This window comes from Macrotis lagotis, chromosome 3, assembly GCF_037893015.1.
Source record: "Macrotis lagotis isolate mMagLag1 chromosome 3, bilby.v1.9.chrom.fasta, whole genome shotgun sequence".
NCBI classification, from domain to species: domain Eukaryota; kingdom Metazoa; phylum Chordata; class Mammalia; order Peramelemorphia; family Peramelidae; genus Macrotis; species Macrotis lagotis.
Genome location: NC_133660.1, coordinates 44,330,609 through 44,351,379, shown reverse-complemented (window position 1 = coordinate 44,351,379; position 20,771 = coordinate 44,330,609). Strand labels below are relative to the sequence as shown.

The window sequence follows — 20,771 nt, the reverse complement described above, 5'->3', positions numbered from 1 at the left end:
TTCATCTAAATATTGGTATTAAAAATGGAAAGAGAAGTATCCATTCTTCCTGGTTTCCTGGATCATCAGAGGAAAAATCACACCTCATTGCTATCACATTCCACCAAAGACAGTTGATGTAATGTGATATGCCCCTTAGACATTCTGAAAACATTTATCCAAATCACCACTTTAGGCCTTTCAGCCCTTTAGACAACTTTAAATGTTCACTGACCCGTATACATTTATTATAAAAATACATATATATATGTTCATATCCATAAGAACATAGCTACACACATCTACACATTATATATATATATATGTACACACATGTAAAATCAGTTCTACTATAATGCAAATTCAAAAACTTGAATTTGTTACAAGATCATTTCAATGAAGCTTCTATATGATTTTTTTCCTTAAGAAAAACTGACAATCTAGAAAGCTTCACCACTTTACAATAATTCAAATACCCACTCTAATGCTCACTTCCACTAGCACATTTCAGGTTCTTGTCAAGGTAACATACCATATTTATCATCCATCTTCTTGTGCAGGAGGAAACTGGGCAGAAGAGTTGGTCTATACCACCCCTAAACCCATGGTCAATGAACCCAAGGGGAGGGGAGACTTGGCTGATATTTATTGTAGCATTTTTTAACCATGTAACATGTATAAAACTTTGCTACTATTTTATTAGTTCCTATCTTTTTTTTAAAATGTATCACTAAGTTTGTGACTATTTTGTCTCTAACTTCATCCCCCCGCCACGGTTTTTATTTCATAATATTGCATAAAGTAGTATTTTGGGGGAATACATTCACATCATAGCAGAACTGCCTACATATATACACAAATACACATGCATACATGTGTACACACATTATGTAGACTAATACATATGCATGTATGTGTGTATACATAATACATATATCAGCTATACGGGCAGATAAATACATATACATATACATGTATGTATGTATGGACTCACAGGCACACAGACACAAGAATATGTGTATCCCCAGTGACTATAAAGTGTCATATAGTATAGTGTCGGGCACATAAGCATTTAATAAGTAAGCAGAAATTAATTACACAGACAAAATACAATTGATAAAATACATAGCAGTAAGTATGTCTGGAAACAACTGGCAGTGGAGAAAACCAAGATATTCTCTTTGCCTCAAAGGTAAAGATATGAACGGATTACATTTGGTTTGTTTCTTGTAATAGAGTGAGACCTGAGAGCAGCTCCTGCAATTAGAACCTAATGTTTACATCATTTGAATCATAGACTAATCAAATATAATTAAGGGGGAAAATGCTTAGTATATAGCAAATTTAATTGTAGAGAGCAATTCTTTTAGCCAGGTGGACACATTTGGTTGAATATTAAGTGTAATTAAAGAGGTAAGAAATCACATAAATTAATCACTAAATTACGAAGTTAGAAAAAAAGGGGAAAAAACTCAAATTTATTTGATAGAAGAAAAATTCATCTTGATCTTTAACAAAAACCATGACAATAAGGAGAAAAAAGTCCAAAGGCCCAAAGAATTTCCAATTAAAGTTGTCTCAAGAAATTAAGGAGATATAAATAAAAAAATTAGGGGATCCATAGAAATATAAAAATAATATCATAAAAATTTGATATGTGCTCCTTGGAGAAATGGACATTTTTTTGTCTTTTTATTCTTAGGCATTAACTATAAGTATGAGGTTAAATATGAAGTATTTAACAAGTGCTTATTCATTCATTTACGAGTATTTGATAAATGATATGCTATATTAGTAGTGTGATGAACTTCTTAATGTCCTTCATAAAGGGAAATAACCAAACCCTGAATGAAAGAGTGCCTCATAATAATATTTAAATGTTGCAACAAACATCTAAAAACTTATTATGTTATAAACACTATTTCATGGAGTTTTTCCCAAAGTGGAAAAAAAAAGAAAAAACACCATAATTCTTATTTGATATTTACCAAATTTCCCATGTATAAGATGCACCCTTGTTCAAAAATTTTGGGCTCTAAAAACTGGTAGTCTTATACAGTGACTGTAGATTTTTTTACTTGCATTTCCCACTTTTTTTGCACTTGTTTTTGTGCTCATCATTGTTAATTTTTTACTTTCATTTAGCGCTTTATCACACTTGTCTTTGTGCTCATTGTTTCACATTTGTTATCAATAAAATAGATTATGTTTTGCCACATTCTGCCCAGAAATGGCTCAGAAAAGATTTTTGTACAGGACTGAATTCAAGTTCAAAGTGATTCAGTTTGCAAAAGTGAATGGAAATCGTGCTGCTAAACATCAGTTTGGTCCTCCTCCAACTGAGGAAACAATCTGAGAAGAAGAAGAAGAAGAAATCAACTGAAAACACCCTGGCAGAAGAAAATCATGAGGGGCAAGGCAGCCAAATGGCCTGAGGTACAGAGGGAACTGAAGAGCTGGACTGAAGAGCAAAGGGCCACTGGAATTCCTGTGTTCACAAAGATGTCTCAGTAGGAGGTCAAAGAATTGTTAATGAAAAAGAAGTAACTGATTTCCAAGAATTGGGAGGTTTAGGTTCATGAGATGGAGTAAACTAAGCATGTATCCATGCACCAGACTTGCCCAGGGAGGGCCTGTGGTCAACCCCAGACCGGAGCACAGGCAGGAGAGCATCAGAACTTCTCCTAAAAGAGTGATTTGTCATCAAAAGACAGATGAGGACAAGCTAATGGATAGGAGTTGTGTCAGTGATGAGAAGCTGTATGAATTTTATGATGAATAAAACTTGAATTCAATAACTTTATGGAATACATTTTTTTTTTCAAATTTCAGACCTGAAATTAAAGTACATCTTATACATGGAGGCATCTTATAAATGGGGAGATATGGTAGGTACTCTTTTCCTTGTTGCTTGCTGATTTGGTTAGGAAGTGCAATTAGCAGCAGTGTAATGAGTGTTTAGAATTGGGGAAATTTAAGAAAGTAAACTCTGAAGGTGAGAAGAGAAAGTTAGCCAGAGAAGCCCAAGAGTCACAAAAGGGGCCATCTAAGCATGGCAAGAGAAAGTAGAGAGAAGAGACTCTTGACCCTAAACAAACAAGATAATGAAAGCAAAAGGAGACCTTTTTTAACTGCCTGGTGTACAGATATATAATAAAAAGCAAAGTTCACTTAAAAGAAAAAAAAACTAATATTAAGTTGCTATTTGCTTCATTTGATAATGGGGTGGGAGAGTGAAGATTCTGAAAAAATATTGTTAACAAAAATTACCTGGAAAATACTCACTTTATTTCAATACATTTTCATAGAGAATAATAAACTTTCAACATTTAGATAAGCCAATTGATTTCTGTTGACTTATAATACCTGTTGATTTATTTGATGCTCGTCTTCGAATTTCAGTCACCATTAGACGTGAAACTTGGGTTGTAAACTGCAGAAGATCAGAAAATTTTTCTGTCATAGTATTTGGTGGAGCATTTCCAAAAACCTGCAAATGATAAAACACAATTTTAAATAAAACAGTTCTCTCTACTGCAATTTTCCATGTATTTTATAAGATACAAAACTAAAAATATAAAGTATTCTTATCAAAATGAAGTTATAAAAATTCATTCTTTTGATTACTAAGTTATGGAAAACCAGTATTGTTCCATGGAGAAAACATGAAGATTTCATAAACATTATTAGGATTCTCTGAAGATAAACAATTTGTGATTTTTCTTCTTGGTGAGTCTAGAACTACAGGGAGATTGTCAATTGAAGAAATTCAATGTTCTTATAAGAAATTTCTGGTTCTATGCAATTTAGAGAAAAAGCAAATCAAAAAAAAGGACAAAGTACCATGTGGCAAACCTACTCTTAGAAAGTAGTGAATTCATGAGAAAATTGAAATTTTCTATTTAAGAAAGAGTATTGGGACAGCTAGGTGGTGCAGCGGATAGAGCACCAGCCCTGGAGTCAGGAGGATCTGAGTTCAAATCCAGACTCAGACACTTAATAATTACCTAGCTGTGTGGCCTTGGGCAAGCCACTTAACTCCACTGCCTTGCAAAAAACCCTTAAAAACAAATAATGAGTATCAACAAAATGAAACCTAGACTACTTTAGTACAAAACAATTAAGAAGTGAAAAGAAAATATTATTTCAATATTACATAAAATACTATGCTATAAATTCTTTAGGTTTCAAACAAATACTTGAAGGCAGTCAAGTGATTTCACCATCCATAAATGATTTCTCTGTCTCTCAGCTCTTGATCACCACTTATTCTCATCTCTCATAAAACATCTGTCAAATGATACTTTGTTTTATAGTTATCTCATCCAATACTATTGAGGAATCATAGTGAAGTAAAACCAGTGCTGTAATGGAGTCAGCTTAAAATCCTGATTCGAATGCTATCTAGCTATGTTTTGGTGGGAAATGCACAAACTGAGTTTCAATTTCCTTATCAATAAAATGGGGATAATAATACTTCTAATAATACCTGTATCACAGGGGTATAGTGAGATTCAATGATTAGATATATAGATACACACACACACACACACACACACACACACACACACAGAGTAAGACAATGATTATAAAATAAAGTACTTTACAAATCCTAAAATATTAGTTATATATTGTACTATACTTTCTGCAAAGGCAGTGCTATATGTAAGATCTTGAAGTGAGTGAACCGAAATGGACCCAGATAAAGACTTTTAACATTGTAAATACATTCTAGTCATCATAATAACTTCCTAATGTCCCTGACTTGAGCCATCTTCTTCACCACTCTTCATCTACTTCTTAAAATGATCATCCTGGATGATTTTTCCAGGTCTATGTCACCTTTAATCTATAGATTATCTATAGAAGACAAATATTTTCCCTAACTTTGAAGTTTTTTCTATGATCTCTTTCCAACCTGCCTGAATTGGCTCTTTTTCAATATTGCTTGCTCTGTCTGGTATTAAGAATTTGAGTGAGCAAATACCAGCTTAGTGTTGATCTCAAATAACTAAGTTCCCGTTGCAATTTTAACAGAAACAATCTTGAAGAAAAAGTTATTTCTGAATTTAAGCTGTATTTAAGTTTATAGAATATGTTTGTGTTCATTTGCCAGTATAATGTTTTACTGGGGGGGGGAATAATTAATAATAATTAAGAAAACAATATGAGCATAAGTGATTTATTGGTTGGGCAGTTAGAATGAATGTATTTGTGGACTCCCAAGTCAGTCCAAGGACCCTGAGTACAAGGTAAAGCAGTTTTTTATACTCAAAAAAAAAATCAAGTCAAATTAATTAAAATATAAACAATTCCCCAAGATAAATGCAAGAATACAAAATTAGATGTTCTAATTCCTAATCGGAAAAAAACATTAGGGACTTTCCAAACTAGGAGGGGGAAAGAAAAAGTTTTGTCAAGTTACAGGGTCTTCTATTCATAAAAGAAAAAATGTCGATTGTTTTCACCTGCATATATAAAGCAATAGCCTGCTTATAATAATCTAATTTCCCATGGATTGATAGCAGAAAAACAACAAAACAAAAAATACATGTGGCAGCACAAGATGGAGTCACTATTCATGAGAGAAAATCTGATTGGTCTTCCTGATTCTCCTCCTAAACTGATTGCATTTTGTATATGGTCTTCATTTTGTTTTATCAGCACTATTACTGCTCATTGTCCTTTCCAATACAATGTAGGTATTTGATAAATCACTGAGTGTGCTGTCTTCATTCTTAAAAAATGACAAACTCAAAATCTGTTTATGTTTCAGAAGTCTCCTGGCCCAATTTTCTAGAACTCTCCAACCCAAGAGATGTGGTGAACTATAAAAATAAGAAACCATATTTAAAAATGTGTAGGCTAATTGTGTCATTTATATACATCTCAACAATAAATATAATTATTTTCAGATCAAAAAAAAAAAGTACAAGTCATCTCCCAGGCATGCAATGTGTTCCTTCTCTGACAAAATCTTTTTCTTCTCCAAGAGCCTATTTAGATCTCCCCTGAAACTTTCCTTATTCCTTCAGCTGATTTTTCCTCCTCAGATTTTCTTAGTGCAATGTCTTCATCTCTTCTTCACTTCTATCACATTTTGCCTTATGTTACATTTATCTGCTTTTAGGTCTGTGTTATACTTATCTGAATTTAGATCACGTTTCACCCCCTCCCAAGAACAGAACACAAGCTTACTGAGGTTAGGTGCTGAGGTATTTATTTGTGGTTGTATTATTGGTACAATGCCTTACATGGAATAAATTCTGGATTTATAAGGAGTGGTTCATTTAGGAAGGTCGAACTGACAATTGACTGAAGGCTGAATTCAAATAGGGAGAAATATGAGTCCTGGAGACCAGGCAGTTAGAGACCAGGGATGGAGAGATGAAGGGTCTGTACCAGGGTGGGTACAGAGTCAGAGGAGAGTGGGGGTATGGGGGGAAGGGGAGGGTGGGTATGCTAGAGATGCTAGAACTGACAAGAGACACCAAGATAGCAAATCTAAGTAAAGTAGGGAAGAAGAGAACTCTTATGGGGAAAATAGGGAAAAGACAATAATCATTTCTATAGCATCTGACCCAGGCCAAGCTCTATGTTAAGCATTTTACAAATAGTTATCATCTGATCCTCACAGCATCCCGAGAAGGTTGGTGCTGTTATTACCCCCATTTTACAGTTGAGGAAAAGGATGCAGTTTTTGACACGTTGAATTTTAAAATGCCTGCAAGATATACAGTTAGAAATGCCCAAGAGGTATTTGGGGATGCAAGTGTGAAGGTCAGTTATCTAAAAATGAGAAGCACAGAAATCATAAAAAGTATAAGAGTTGATGAGATCACCCTGTGAGATATTATAGAAATAGACAAGAGCTCAAGACAGAGCCTTGGGGGTACCCACCATGAGTGGGCATGGCCTGGCACAAGGTCAAATAGAGCAGACTAAAACAGTTCAGCAGCTAAGAGAATCATCAGAGAGTTGTATCACAAATTCCCTAGGAGGGAAGGGTTGTTTGACAGGATCAAACGCAGCAGACAGGTCAAAAAAGAAGAGGATTGAGAAAAGGTTACCAGATTTGTTGATTAAAGAAATCTCTGTTAACTTTCGAGAGAGAAGTTGCAATTGGATGAATTTAGAAATCAGAATATAGAATGGAGAAGAAGAAAGGAAATGGAAGCATCAGTTGTAGGCAGCCTTCTCAAAGACTTTAGCCAAGGAAAGGAAGAAAAATCCAGGATGATAGCTGGCAGGGAAGAACAGACAAAATGAGGGTTTTTCAGGACATGAGCTTCTCTGAATTTTAGGTAACTCAGAAGCAGTTAGGTGCAGGGAGATGTTGAAGTTTCCCGGGGTGGGGGTGGGGGGCAGGGAGGAGGGGTGAATGAGGAATCAACGTACTGGAAAAGTCAGAATTAGAAGAGGGTCATTTATGTATTAAGAGAGATCTACCTGGACAGATTCCTTCGTGGGAGAAAGGATAAAAGACAGAGATCATGTCAGAAGGCATCTGAATGGTGGTTGATGAGGAAGAAAAGAAAGGGGGGGGGGTGTTCTGCAAACAACCCCAATGTTCTTGGGTGGAAAGGAGGGGAGTCACTGAAATTAGAGAAAAAATGAAAAGTTTTGGAAAAGATGTTCTAGGGAGTAAGAAAGTAGGTATGGAAGGATGATCTTAGCACAGTGGGAGTTAAGTTGAGATTTTGTAACAAATTTACAGTGAAATAAAACAGACTTGTGATTTCCTTCCAACTTTGTTCAGCAATATATGAGTAGATGGGGGGACCCACAATCCAAGGCAAGATCTCTTTTAGGATAAAGAAACAAGGGACTACAGAGGACAGGGGCAGGATGAACTGGTTCACCAAGAGGTCAAGATTGGAATAGGAGAATGTAATCAATATGGGGTGACAGCCTGGGAAAGAACTGATGAGTAAAGAGACTAGAAATCACAGTGAGGAGTTCAGAAGAGGAATTACAAGGATTCTGGAGGAGGGGCAAAATTTCAACAAGTTATGATTAAATAAATTTCAGAGTTCATGAACATGAAAATGGAAAATATGTGGAAAATAAATCAAGGGTATGACACTCTATGGTGTAGCCAAGGTGGGATGGAGGAATGGGTCATGGGAAATTAACAAATTGAAAAAGCAAGAGGTCAGAGTGTTTGAGACAGAAGCAATACATATGTAAATTCAACTTAATAAAGTTTGTCCTTCATTTTCGAAGAAAACCATGGCCATGACAAGCACATGGATTGAATTTGAGTGAAAGGGGCTGTGCTAAGTTGTCACCAGCCTCATTTTCTCCTTCAGAATCATCTGGGTCCAATGGCCAGATATGAATCAGGACAACTGGGGATGGCCCTGGATGCAGGCAATCAGGATTGATTGACTTGCCCAAGGTCACAAACCTAAGAAGTGTCTGAGGCCAGATTCAAACTCCCATCCTCTTGAATCCAAGGTCAGTGCTCTATCCACTGTGCCACCTAGCTGCCTGTGTAGATTCAACTAGTAGAAGGACAAGAGCTGAATTGTGAGCTGGGCACTCAACTTCATTAAAGGAGGAAGGAGAAGATCCAAAGATGGGTAGAAAACAGTCTACAAAATCTTTATCACTCACAGTCTGTGAGTGAAACACAAAGGAGCAGAGGTTACTGAGAAAAACAGAGGGGAAGTCTTAAAGTGGCAAGAGGGGGCAAGAAATATTCCACTTTCAACTCCTTGGTACCCAGAGAATCGGGCTCCTTGAAAGCCAGATGATGAAAGAAGTGGAAAAGGAAAAGATTTAAATTGAAAGTATATCTATTACCAGATTCCAGAGCACAACAGAAATAGACAGACCCACAACAGATAGCTTCTAGAACCCTGGGGAGGCTGGTTTAGGGGTACTGAAATAAGAGCTCAGGCAGCTATGAGTTAAGGAATAGTCTGAATGATGACAATGCACTGGATAGGAAGACTGAGGGAGTATTAGACAGCAGTTACTAGAAGGTATCCACTTGAAAGTAGATTCAGGAGAGGCAACCAGTGTGATAAAGTGTAATGCAATGGCATTTCTCCCCTTCCTAACAGGCAGACCCAGACAATTCAAGATGAGAGTACAATAAAGAAGTGGAGTCCTTCCTTCCCAGGTGAGGAGATAAGTGAAGGGAGTGTGATGGAATACCATTTCTTTCCTACATATGTACCCATTATACCCCAAACACTCATAGTTCACACTTCTTCCACTTCTGATTCCCATGACTTACTCCTTCACCCCAACTCAGTCACACAAAAAGATAATCATACCCTTGTCTTGACACCACACAACAAGTCTGCCAATCCCTTATTTGAATGTAGTCTATTGTCATTTCACATCTCCCTCTTTCACCTCAAACTCTATTCTTGATTCTCCTGTGATCTCCACTTACTAGACTCCAGGGCTTTCTTTTCCAGGTCATTAAGAAGCCATTCCTAGCCCTATATTAGATATGCTCTCCTCTTCCTATACTGAAGCATTTGTCAACAAGTTTTTCACTATAATCTCCTTGTCTCTTAAGTCCCTCACCCTGTATAGTGTCAAGGAACTTGCTCTGCAAAGTCTCTATCTTGGATGACTGCCACCATCCCACTTTCAATCCTGCACACATGCTGATGAGGAGAGCTGGAGAAAAATAACAAAACTGTGCTGATTAGGTCCACTACAATTTTCTGTCATATAACCTTGACTGAGAACCTTGGCTGTTTCAAAATTATCTTTTTTTATGTATCTTTATTCAACCCACTCTCCCCCTCATGACAACAACTCTTCCAAACCTTTTCAACCTGCCTCAAACCTTCCATGGCTTCCTCCCACCCCTCACCAGGTGAGAACCTTGCCTTGTATTTCACTAAAAAAAAACTGAGGAAATTCAGTCTCTTCTCCTTACTCCTCACCTCACATAACTAAGATGCCCTCTCTCACTCTTGTTCCCTCTTTCACCCATCTCACATGAAAAGACAGCTTTACTCACGTCAAGATAAACCCTCAATCTACAAGCATAAGTGATCCCATTCCAAGTCTATCCTTTCTATGAGACTGCCCATTCTATCAGCTTCTTTTTTCTCACTGAATTTCGATCACTAGCTCTCTACTAGTTACTTCACTGTTAACTATAAAACAAGCCCTAGTCTCCCCATCCTCAAAAAATCCTTACTTTGTCCATTCCACTAGCTAAAATCCTACAATGCTCTGCCTTTCCTCTTTAAGAAAGTCAACTGCAATGGATGCCTCTAATGCCTTTCCTCTCACCATCTTGATGCTCCATGATCTGACGTCTGGATCTCATCATTCAACTAACACTGCCATCTCTCAACTGACTGTGGATCACTTAATTGCCAGGTCTTTCCTCATCCTTCTTAGCATCTCTACAGTCTTTAGCATTGATAATTACTTTCTCTTCTTAGATACTATCTTCTAGATGCATGTGACTCTACTCTCTCCTGGTCCTCCTCCTACCTAGCCATTCTTTCTCAATCTTCTTGACTGAAACTTCTTTCAGGATCTTGCCTATTCCACGGACTCTGCCTTCTACATTCTTATCACCATCCTCTTTACTATCTCATTAGGGGATCTTGTCAGCTCCCCAGGATTTAGCTAATTATCTCTAAGCTCATGAGGCACCTAGATGGCAAAATGGCCAGAGTGCCAAGGCCTAGAGGTAAGAAGACTTACCTTCTTAAGGCAAATATGGTCTCAGAAAGTTACTAGTTGGGTGACCTGGGCAAGGAATTTTACCCTGATTGCCTCAGTTTCTCATCGTAAAATGAGCTGGAAAAGGAAAAGCACTCTTTGTCAAGAAAACCCCAAATGGCCTAAAAAATGACTCAACAACAACATGCTTGCAATGCTCAAATCTACTTATCAGCCTTCACCTCTCTGATTCCAGTCCAGAATCTTCAACTGTCTTTTGGACTTCCTAAATTCAGCGTCTCCAAACCTCAACAATTTTTTCAGGGTACCAACATATTTTCACTCATCTAGTCTTTTGAATTAGGTTTCATCTTAAACTATTCATTCTCTTACCCCACCCCTTTGTTTAGCCAATCTTTCCCATGGCCTACCAATTTTACATTTGAACTTCTCTGAGATATGCCTATTTCTCTCCTCTACTACTGCCACTACTGTCTAGACTACGGTAATAGCTGGCCAGTAGGTCTCTCTGCTATAAGTTTCTGCCCATTTCAAACTACTTTTCATTCAACTGTCAATGTGAACATATCTGACGACCATATAAGACGTGACTTAAGAAATTCCCGTGCCTGCCTAGCAGCTCCTATATCAAAAATAAAATTCTATAATTAATAAATAAATAAATAAAATTCTATATAAAAGACCTTTATAACCTGTTCTTCCTCACCACTCTCCCTACCCCATCCCTTTCCAGGCTTCTTACACTTTACACTCCTGTTATCAAGTGGCACTGACCATTTTGTCATTCCCAAAAGACTCCATTTCTTTTCTTTTTGTCTTTTTATTCCACTTAAAGATTTTATTTATTTTGAGTTTTACAGTTTTCCCCTAATCTTACTTCCTCCCCCCACCCCCCACAGAAGGCAATTTGTCAGTCTTTACATTGTTTCCATGGTATACATTGATCTAAACTGAATGTGATGAGAGAGAAATCATATCTTTAAGGAAGAAACATAAAGTATAAGAGATACCAAGATCAGACAATAAGATATCAGGTTTTTTTTTCTAAATTAAAGTTAATAGTCCTTGGAAAAGACTCTACTTCTCAACAGCATTAAGTATTGGCAGTCTCCCATGCCTGGAATGCTTTCCCTCCTCAGCTTCACTGCCTACACTGCCTAGTTTCCTTCAAGGCTCAACTAAAATCCCACCTTCTCTAAGAAATTTTATGGATTCCTCTTAATTTTAGTGCCTTCCCTGTGCTGATTATTGGCTCCAATTTATCTAGCATCTAATTGTACTCTGATTCTGTCCTAGGTTTTAATGATATGTCCATAGAGGGCCTGGCACATTACTAAGTGTTCTTTCTCTGGTATACATTTTCCTTATAATTATTTGTAGTTTTAATGGTGGTTTGATAAGTTTAAGAAGCAAGGTAATGACCCCTAAAGTAACCATGGTTCTCTCCTCTTTTGCTTAGAAAATTTATTTTAAACAAATGGTCCTAAATTTAATTACAATCACAATAAATTCCTGGTTAGAAAAACTCCTAACAATGAGGCAGAGATAGACCTCTCTGTGATTGAGGCAAAATTCAGTTAACCAGAACCACTTGGGAAATGAAAGAGCAGATTATAGTACACACACACACACACACACACACACACACACACACACACGACAAAAAGGCACCAGGTGGGCAAATTCAGGAAGAACAGAACTTTTTAAGGATAAACTTCACTCCCTCCTGGGTTTCTCCTCTGACACAAAACTTAGAAAGCCAACAAATCCCAACTCATCCAAGATGGGCTGGAAAGGCTACGCATGCTCTGCCTGTATGCTCCCAGACCCTTGGGATCTTGTCTCTCTCTCCTCTAATTGAGATAGCTTTTTTCATTTTCTACAAACTCTTCAGGCTACAGATCCAATTCTGAGCACAATGGGCTCATTCAAGAAAAGTGTGCAGACCTTTCACACTCACTTCTATTGGTTTGATTCAATCAAAAAGTATTCTTGCCTAACAAAAGGTAAATTTCTTTGAAGTGATGGTAAAAATCAATGGAGCCCCATTTCTGCAAAGATGATATCCTTTTAACTGATGTTTTTTGCTTTATGGTATCAATCTTTAGAGGAAGAGAAACTGATAGAAAATGCTAATTCAACTAATTTCACTGGCTAGGATTTTGCAACCAGAGATTTCTTATTTCTTGCTTGACAAAAGTTTAGAGGAGGTACAGCTTTATGAACTATATTGTTCATCTCTAATCTATAAGTCTTCATTGTTGGGGCAGCTAGGCAATGCAACTGAATAGTGCACCTACCCTAGAGTCAGGAGGACCTGAGTTCAAATCCGATCTGAGACACTCAATAATTATCTCTTTGTGTGATCTTGGGCAAGTCACTTAACCCAACTGCCTTGAAAAAAAATTCTTCATAGAGTATCCACAAGGAGCTGATAGCTAAAACACCCTTTGAAGCTAAGATTTAGATGATAGAAACTCTGGAGTTTTCTGCACTCCCTAAGGAGTTAAGATGAGACTAAGTAGAGGCAGAGAGCCCCAAAGAAGAGGATGCCCTGAAATGGCCTTGATGGATGAGGTCACTTGTTCTGGAGAACAAATTCTATCCACTCCCCTATCAAATGGAAGACATACAAAAACATTCTTTGGTTAAAGTGTAATTCACAACGACATCTGCTAAACAACATAAAGTAAATACATAATAAATATAAAGCAAATAAAAACAAATTTGTTAAATACCTGGAAAACTGAAAGGAAGCATATTAATATCTGGAAGAAGCAGGAAAAGCTTCCACATGAGGTAGAGGTGAGGAAGAAGTGGGTGAACTAAGTGTTGAAAGCACCAATTCAAGAGTCAGGAAGGCTCACCTTTTTGGGTTAAAATCTGGTCTCAGACACTTCCCAGCTATGTGACCCTGGGCAAGTCATTCCATCCTGTTTGCCTCAGTGTTCTATTCTGTAAGTGAGCTAGAAAAGAATACGACAAACCACTCTAACCTTTCCCCAAAAAAAGTCTCAAATCAGGTAAGGAAGAGTGGAACAAGGCTGAAACACTGAATAACAGTGACAACAAGGAGAAAGTGCACTCCATCTGACTATAAAGGTACAAATCTGGGAATTGGAATAGATGTATGAGGAACCAGAAGAAGGACCCTGTGACTGGATCACAGAGAGAGGGAAGGGAATAATGTCTCAGGAGGAGGACAATTGTGAAGGGTTTTAAAAACAAAAGAAAGATGAGTTTACATTTTAAAGGTAATAAGGAGCCCCTGTGCTTAAGGAAAGATTTGTGCTGAAAGGAAAATCAGTTTGGCAGCAGTGTGGAAAAAGAAGGGCAGCATCAAGACTAATCTGGAGGCTACTGCAGGAATCAAAGGGGAGAGGTGATGAAAGACTAAAGTCAGGTGGTAGCTAGGAGAGATGGAATTACAGGAATGTGGTGGAGACAAAAAAGACAAGTCTGACACTGACTGAATATGTGAAATGAAAAAAAAAAATAATAGGACTTGGGACATTAGGAGGATACTGGTGCTCTGAACAGTAAGAAGATATTGGGAGATGGATGGGTTTGGCAGGATGGAGAGGAAGAGAATGAGTTCTGCCTAGGAATTTGGGTGTGAGATGTCTCCAGAATGTTCAATTTGAAATGTCCACTAAGCAACTGATGGCAGTTCACTGAAATTCAGGAGAGAGATGAGATCCAAATATGCACATCTGGAAGTTAAACTCCTAGAGCTAATGAAGTCCCTGAAAAAGAGAAGAGGTCCTAGAGCAAAACCTGACAAATGATGAGCTATCAAAAGAGAACAAAAAGGAATAATGAAACAGGGAGAAAACAAGCCAGGCAATCATGTTACACAAACCCACAGAAGATAGAGTGGTCATAATGCACAAATAGAGAAAGAATGAGACTGAAAAATGATCAGATTTGAGATCCTGGGTGACACTGGAGAAGAAATACAGTTAAGTGATGAGTTAAGAAGTCAGAATGCAAAGTGAGAGATGTGAAGGCAGTGAATTCAGATAGCTTTTTTAAGAAGTTTAACTGAAAAGAGAAAAATATATAAAGAATAATACCCTGAAGAGGTACTAGGATCCAATGAAGGGTTGGTTTTTTTAAAAGGATGGGTGAGACTTGAGTACGGCTGATGGCAAAAGGGAAGATGAAGATTAATCAAGATATGGGATCAAGTATATATATATATGTATATGTAGAAAGATTGACACTGACAACAATTGATACTGAAGAGCTATCTGGAGAAAAAGAGAGTGTGAGGCATTATATTATAATTAAGAGAATCAGAGAAGAGCATGTTGAGAACAAGATTAGGAATCAATCAATTACTTGATAAAGTGCTGGACCTGGAGTCAGCAAGACTTAAGGCCAAACCTATAATCATTTGTGTGAGCCTGGGCAAGTAATCTAACCTGCCCCTCAATTTCCTATCTGTAAAATGGGAATAACAAAAGTAACTGTTGTTGCAATGACCAACTTGAGAGATAATATCTGTAAAATATTTTGCAAATCTGAAAGACCTATAAATGCTATTATTACTGCCCTGTGAATTTTTTATTTTTACTTTGTATGAGAGCTTTAATTACAACTTTTGTTTTATTGGATTCAACTGATCAATTTTGTCCTAGTTTCTCATTTGGATTGTATGAATGCTCTTGAATAATTTAATTTTATTCTTATACAATCTATTGCCCTCTTTGATTTTTAAGGAACTATTTAGTCTGGGCACATTAAAAGTTAAGAATATTTCGTTAGTATTTTCTTGTATTTCCCTAGTTTTTATTATTAGGATTTTTTGGTATTGTTCTTCATTTCCCTTTTTTAAAATCAACATTTTCTCCATTATTACTGTTACATAATCTACTCTGATACAACCCTATTCCCAGAGACTTTCTCCCTCTCACTCTTCCTCTCTTCTCCCTGTTAACAATCCTCTCTTCTCCCTGTTAACAATCCCTTCCCTGGTTTTGGAATTTTAATTAACTTATTGATTGTTTTCTTCAATAATTTAATTATCTCATTCTTATCTTTAATCACTTTATTATTCCACCTTAATTAAAATGCTCCCTTCTGTTCTCCTGTACTAACCTATTTTGTTTATATTTTTCCTTTTTCCACATCTTTTTTCTAAGAAACTGCAAATTTATAAATATCAAGCTTGATTCCAAAATAGAAATATGAGAAGACACCTTCTCCCACCACTCCAATAGAGAAGTGCAGAGCGGGGGAGGTTCAAGCATGCAGAATGTTTCATCAGCTTTATTCAATGTACTGAATGGTTCTACAAGCCTTTTTCTCCTCTTCCTCATTTCTTTCTTTCTTACAAGGGACAGCATCCTGAAAGGGGGGGGCTAGGAGGGAAAAGCAGACTATGTAGATATAAAAGATAACACTAAACATGCCCATCTTTTAAAAAACAAAAATATATCACAAAAGGATTGCCTGAGAAGAAGGTATCAATTTAATAACATGAATTTATCTTTTACCTAGTCAACATGAGTGATATTCCTCATCTCCATTCCATTGGTTGTTTGTAATTAAAACAAAATATTATCCCATAATGAGAATCTTCTTATCCTTTTCATAATTCAACTAATCTTACCTCTCAATAATAAAACAGGATCTAGAAGTAAGCAAAGCTGATCTAGGAGAGAGAATTTAAGAATTATTGATCTAGTATTATTTTTTCTTTAATTTTTTTCCACCATTTCAAACTGATTAGTCTTTCACAACATGATTCATGTATGTATGTTTAACACAGTTATACATATATAACCTCTATGGGATTGATTTCTCAGGGGGGAGGGAGGAGGAAAAAATGTGAAATTCAAAACCTTGCAAAAAAAAAGATTGTTGAAATTATGTTGTCTGTGGTCGAAATAAATATATAAAATATCAAGAATCACTGTCTAAGTGCAAGTCATAATCAAAGAAAAAGATTAGACACTGAATTTCAAGAATTTTCAAGGAAAACTGCCCAAAGAGCAAAATAGAAATGGGAAAAAAAATCTACTAATCCATACATGAAAGAGATCCCACAATGAAAACAACGAAGAATATTATATCCAAATTGCAGAGTGACTATTTAAATAGAAAATATTTTGAGAAACCAGAGAGCAACCATTCAAAGACCATGGAATCAGAATGACACAAAATTTATCAGCTAACATATTAAAAAAGCAGAGGACTTGGAATATGTATATTCAGAAAGGCAAAGGAACTAGGATTACAACCCAGAATAAGCTACCCAGCAAAAATAAAATTTTTTTTCAGGAGGAAAAACATGGTTATTTAATCAAGTAGAGGACTTTCAAGCAATCCCGATGAAAAGACCAGAACACTAAATAGAAACTTTTACTTCTAAATACAAGATTTAAGAGAAGAATAAAAAGGTAAATATGAAAGAGAAATCTTAAGGGACCCAAGTTTAAATTGTTTACCTTATGGTAAACATATATGGGAACATGATACCTATAACTTTTTAGAAATCTATCATTATTAGGGGAGTTAAAAAGGATTCTATATATACAGAGGGCATGAAAGGTGAGTCAGTTGTATTGGCATGATATTGAAAAAAAGTGAATGTTCAAGAAAGAGAGACATTCTGGGAAAAGGAAGCATGGAGAAAAGAATCACTTAGAAAAGGTGAATGAGTAAGAATTTTTACAGTGGAAAGGAAAATGGGCGATACTTGAATCTCATTTTCATCTAAATTGATTCATACAAACTCTGCCTACACAGTCATCTATCTTAACCAAATCTATCTTTTCCAAAATCTATCTTAACCAAAAGGAAACTAGGAGGAGAATGGAATAAAGAAAGGTGGGAAGGGTGATAAAAGGGAAGGTGGATAAAGGAAGGCAGTGGTAAGAAGCAAATCAGACTAGAGGAGTAACAGGATAAAAAAAGAGAGAACAGAAGAAAATAGCATGGGGGAGATGCAGTTAGTAATCATAATTACAAATGTGAATGGGATGAAGTAACCCATAAAAAGGATACACTCAGTAAAACGGATTAGAAACCAGAATCTAACAATATGTAAACAACAATACTTTGTTTACAAGAAACAAACTGGAAACAGAGAGACAGAGAGTTAAAATAAGGAGCTGGAGCAGCATCTATTATGCGTCAGCAAAAGTAATAGAGGTAGCATTCATGATCTCAAAAGTAAAACAAGGCCTAATTAAAGACATAAGCAAGGAAACTACAACTTGCTGAAAGGTACCATAGACAATGAAGTAATAGCAATACTAAGCATATAAGTTCCAAATGACAAAGTACACAGAATTATTAAATTGTAATTACACTATGATCAGGTAAATGTTGATTAAATAAGTCACAAAAGGAAGACAGTAAAACTATACTAATGGGAACCTCAACTTTATACTCTCAGAGTTAGATAAATCTAACTATAAAATAAATAAGAAAAATATTAAGGAGATGAATAAAATCTTGGGAAAGTTAAATATGATAGACCTCCAGAAAAAAATTAATGTGAATGGAAAGGAATTCTTTTTTTTCAGCCATGTATATTAGGACAATGATACAGTAGCTAGAGAAACAGTCCTGGAATAGGAGGATCTGAGTTCAAATTCTCAAACACTTAATAATTACCTAGTTATGTGACCTTGGGCAAGTCACTTAACCCCACTGCCTTGCCAAAAAAAAAAAACTCGCAAAATAAAAAGCAGAAATATTAAATCTTCCTTTTTAAAATAATAAAAATTACATTTGATAAAGGACTATGGAAGCACAGATTAAAAATTAATTGAAAACTAAATAATCTAATCTTAAAGAACGAGTGTCAAAGAAGAAATCAAAGAAACAATATCTTAAAAACAAAAATGAGAATTCACTACACTGAAGATGAAATCAAAGAAATTATTAGGACCTATTTTGCCCAATATTCCAATAATACTGACATTCTAATGGAAAGGATGAATATTTACAACCCCAGATTGACAAAAGATGAAATAGAATACTTAAATAACCCTTTCTTAGAAAAAGAAACTCAACAATTAATGAGCTCCCTATGAAAACAACTTCAAGACCAGATGGATTTTACAAGTAAATTTTGCCAAACAATTAAGGATCAATTAAGACATAAACCATCTTAAAAAAAAGGTAAAGAAGCAGTCCTACCAAAATCCTTTTATGACATAAATAGGTTTTTGCTACCTATGCCAAGGAGAGTAAAAACAGAGAAGAAAATATAAATCAATTTCCTTAATAAAATACTGATGCAAAAATGTTAAATAAAATATCAGCAAAAAGATTACAACAATATAAGACAAAGATTATATACTATGATCAGGTAAAATTTATAGCAGCAATGCAGGGCTGGTTCAATATTAGGAAAACTAAAAGCTTAACTGACCATCTCATTAATTTTTACCAGATTCAGATCCAATTTTTTCAACAATTCTTATAAAATAGAAAAGATTCAGTAAATATTCACTAAGTACCTCTTTGTGCCAGTCACTACATTAAGCACTGGTGAAACAAAATAAGAAAGACAGTCTTTTCTTTCAAGTTGTTAACTATCTAATAAGAGTAAGACAATATGCAAATGGAAGAGTTAAAAGGTAGAAGAGTAAACCACCAGGGAGTGTTCAGAGTTAAAAATCAAGCACAGAAGCTAGTGGAAAATGGAAAGTTAATTAGAAATTCTAAGCCCTCTATGAAGGGAGGCTTTAGGACAGGGGAGGAGACATCTCAGTGAGATCATCTGGTCATCTGATGCCATGGCAACTGCAGATGAGGAGCTATCGACCAAATATATTTAAGCTGATAATTTTGTACAAGCCCTTGGATGATGTTATAAATATCCAAATGGTCCTTGGCAGAAAAAAAGGTCCCCGAGGGCAGAGCCAAGATGGCGACAAGAAGGGATTGAGTCTTATGAGCTCTCTGATAAAATTCATCAGCTAAGGACTCTAACTAAACTTTGAGAGACAGAACCCACAAAGGGACCCAGTGAGGCAGTTCTCCTACTCAAGGTAACCTGGAAAAGAGCAGAAAGGCTCTGCTCCCTGGAGTCGGAGAGGCGGCACGCCAGAGGGGTTGCCCACCAGAGCCAAAGAACCTCAGCCTCCCGGAGGCAGCCCCAGGGTGCTGGGGGTCTCAGCTCACAGCAGCGGGGGAGTCTCCTGAGCTGCACCCCGAGGAGCACCGGGCACAAAGTGGGGGAACAGCAGGGGACCTCTGCCAGAGCATGCACGTGGAGCCCAGCCCTCAGGGCACACAGCAAGCAGCATTGTCTTTCCCCAGCCCTGATCCAGGAAACAGAAGCAGGCTGAGCCAGTAAGCAGGAGCCCCCCAGGGCATGAGCCCATTGAGCTGAGGGAGGGGAGTGAAGAGAGACTGCCTAGCTCTGTCCTCTGCCCCTGAAACAGGACTCTGGGGCTCTGAACACATTAAGATCCTGACCACAGTCTAGGCCCCCCCCATAGAACAGCAGCCCCCCCCCCCCACATCAGCCCCGTGGCAGAGGGGGGCGCTTAAGGTCATTCACAGACCAGGAGGGAGGACAGAACCTCACACACTGAGACCCTTGTGGGAGTGTCCCAAAAGCTCAAGAAACACCCCAAACCAGGCCCAGGCTGGGAAAATGAGCAAGCAGAGAAACAAAAAGAAGACTATTGAGAAATATTTTGCAAATGAGCCCAAGAAGGACCAAAATACTCAGTCTGAAGATGAGGAAGCACAAGCTCCTGCATCTAAAGACTCCAAGAAAAACAGAAATTGGGCTCAGGCTATGATAGAGCTCAAAAAAGACTTTGAAAATCAAATGAGGGAGTTGGAAGAAAAAGTGGGAAAAGAAAGGAGAGAGATGCAGGAAAAACATGAAAATGAAGCCAGCAGCTTAGTCAAGGAAATCCAAAAAAAATGCTGAAGAAAATAGCATGCTAAAAAACAGCTTAGGTCAAATGGATAGAACAGTTCAAAAAGTTATTGAGGAGAAGAATGCTTTAAAAAGCAAAATTGGCCAGATGGAAAAAGAGATAAGAAAACTCTCTGAGGAGAATAAATCCTTCAGACAAAGAATAGAATTCAGGGAGACTGATGAATTTACCAGAAATCAGGAATCAATACTTCAAAACCAA

At 36.8% G+C, this 20,771-nt stretch overlaps 1 protein-coding gene across 7 annotated transcripts in view; it reads right to left on the bottom strand.

Annotated features, from left to right (window-relative positions):
* Positions 1–20,771, bottom strand: part of WDFY3 (WD repeat and FYVE domain containing 3) — a 311,818-nt gene that overhangs the window by 223,639 nt on the left and 67,408 nt on the right. For all 7 annotated transcript variants that reach the window (XM_074228578.1, XM_074228572.1, XM_074228575.1 and 4 more), the window contains exon 3: positions 3,346–3,469. In XM_074228578.1, the coding sequence (XP_074084679.1) occupies positions 3,346–3,469 (124 nt within the window). The remainder of the gene's footprint in view (positions 1–3,345; positions 3,470–20,771) is intronic.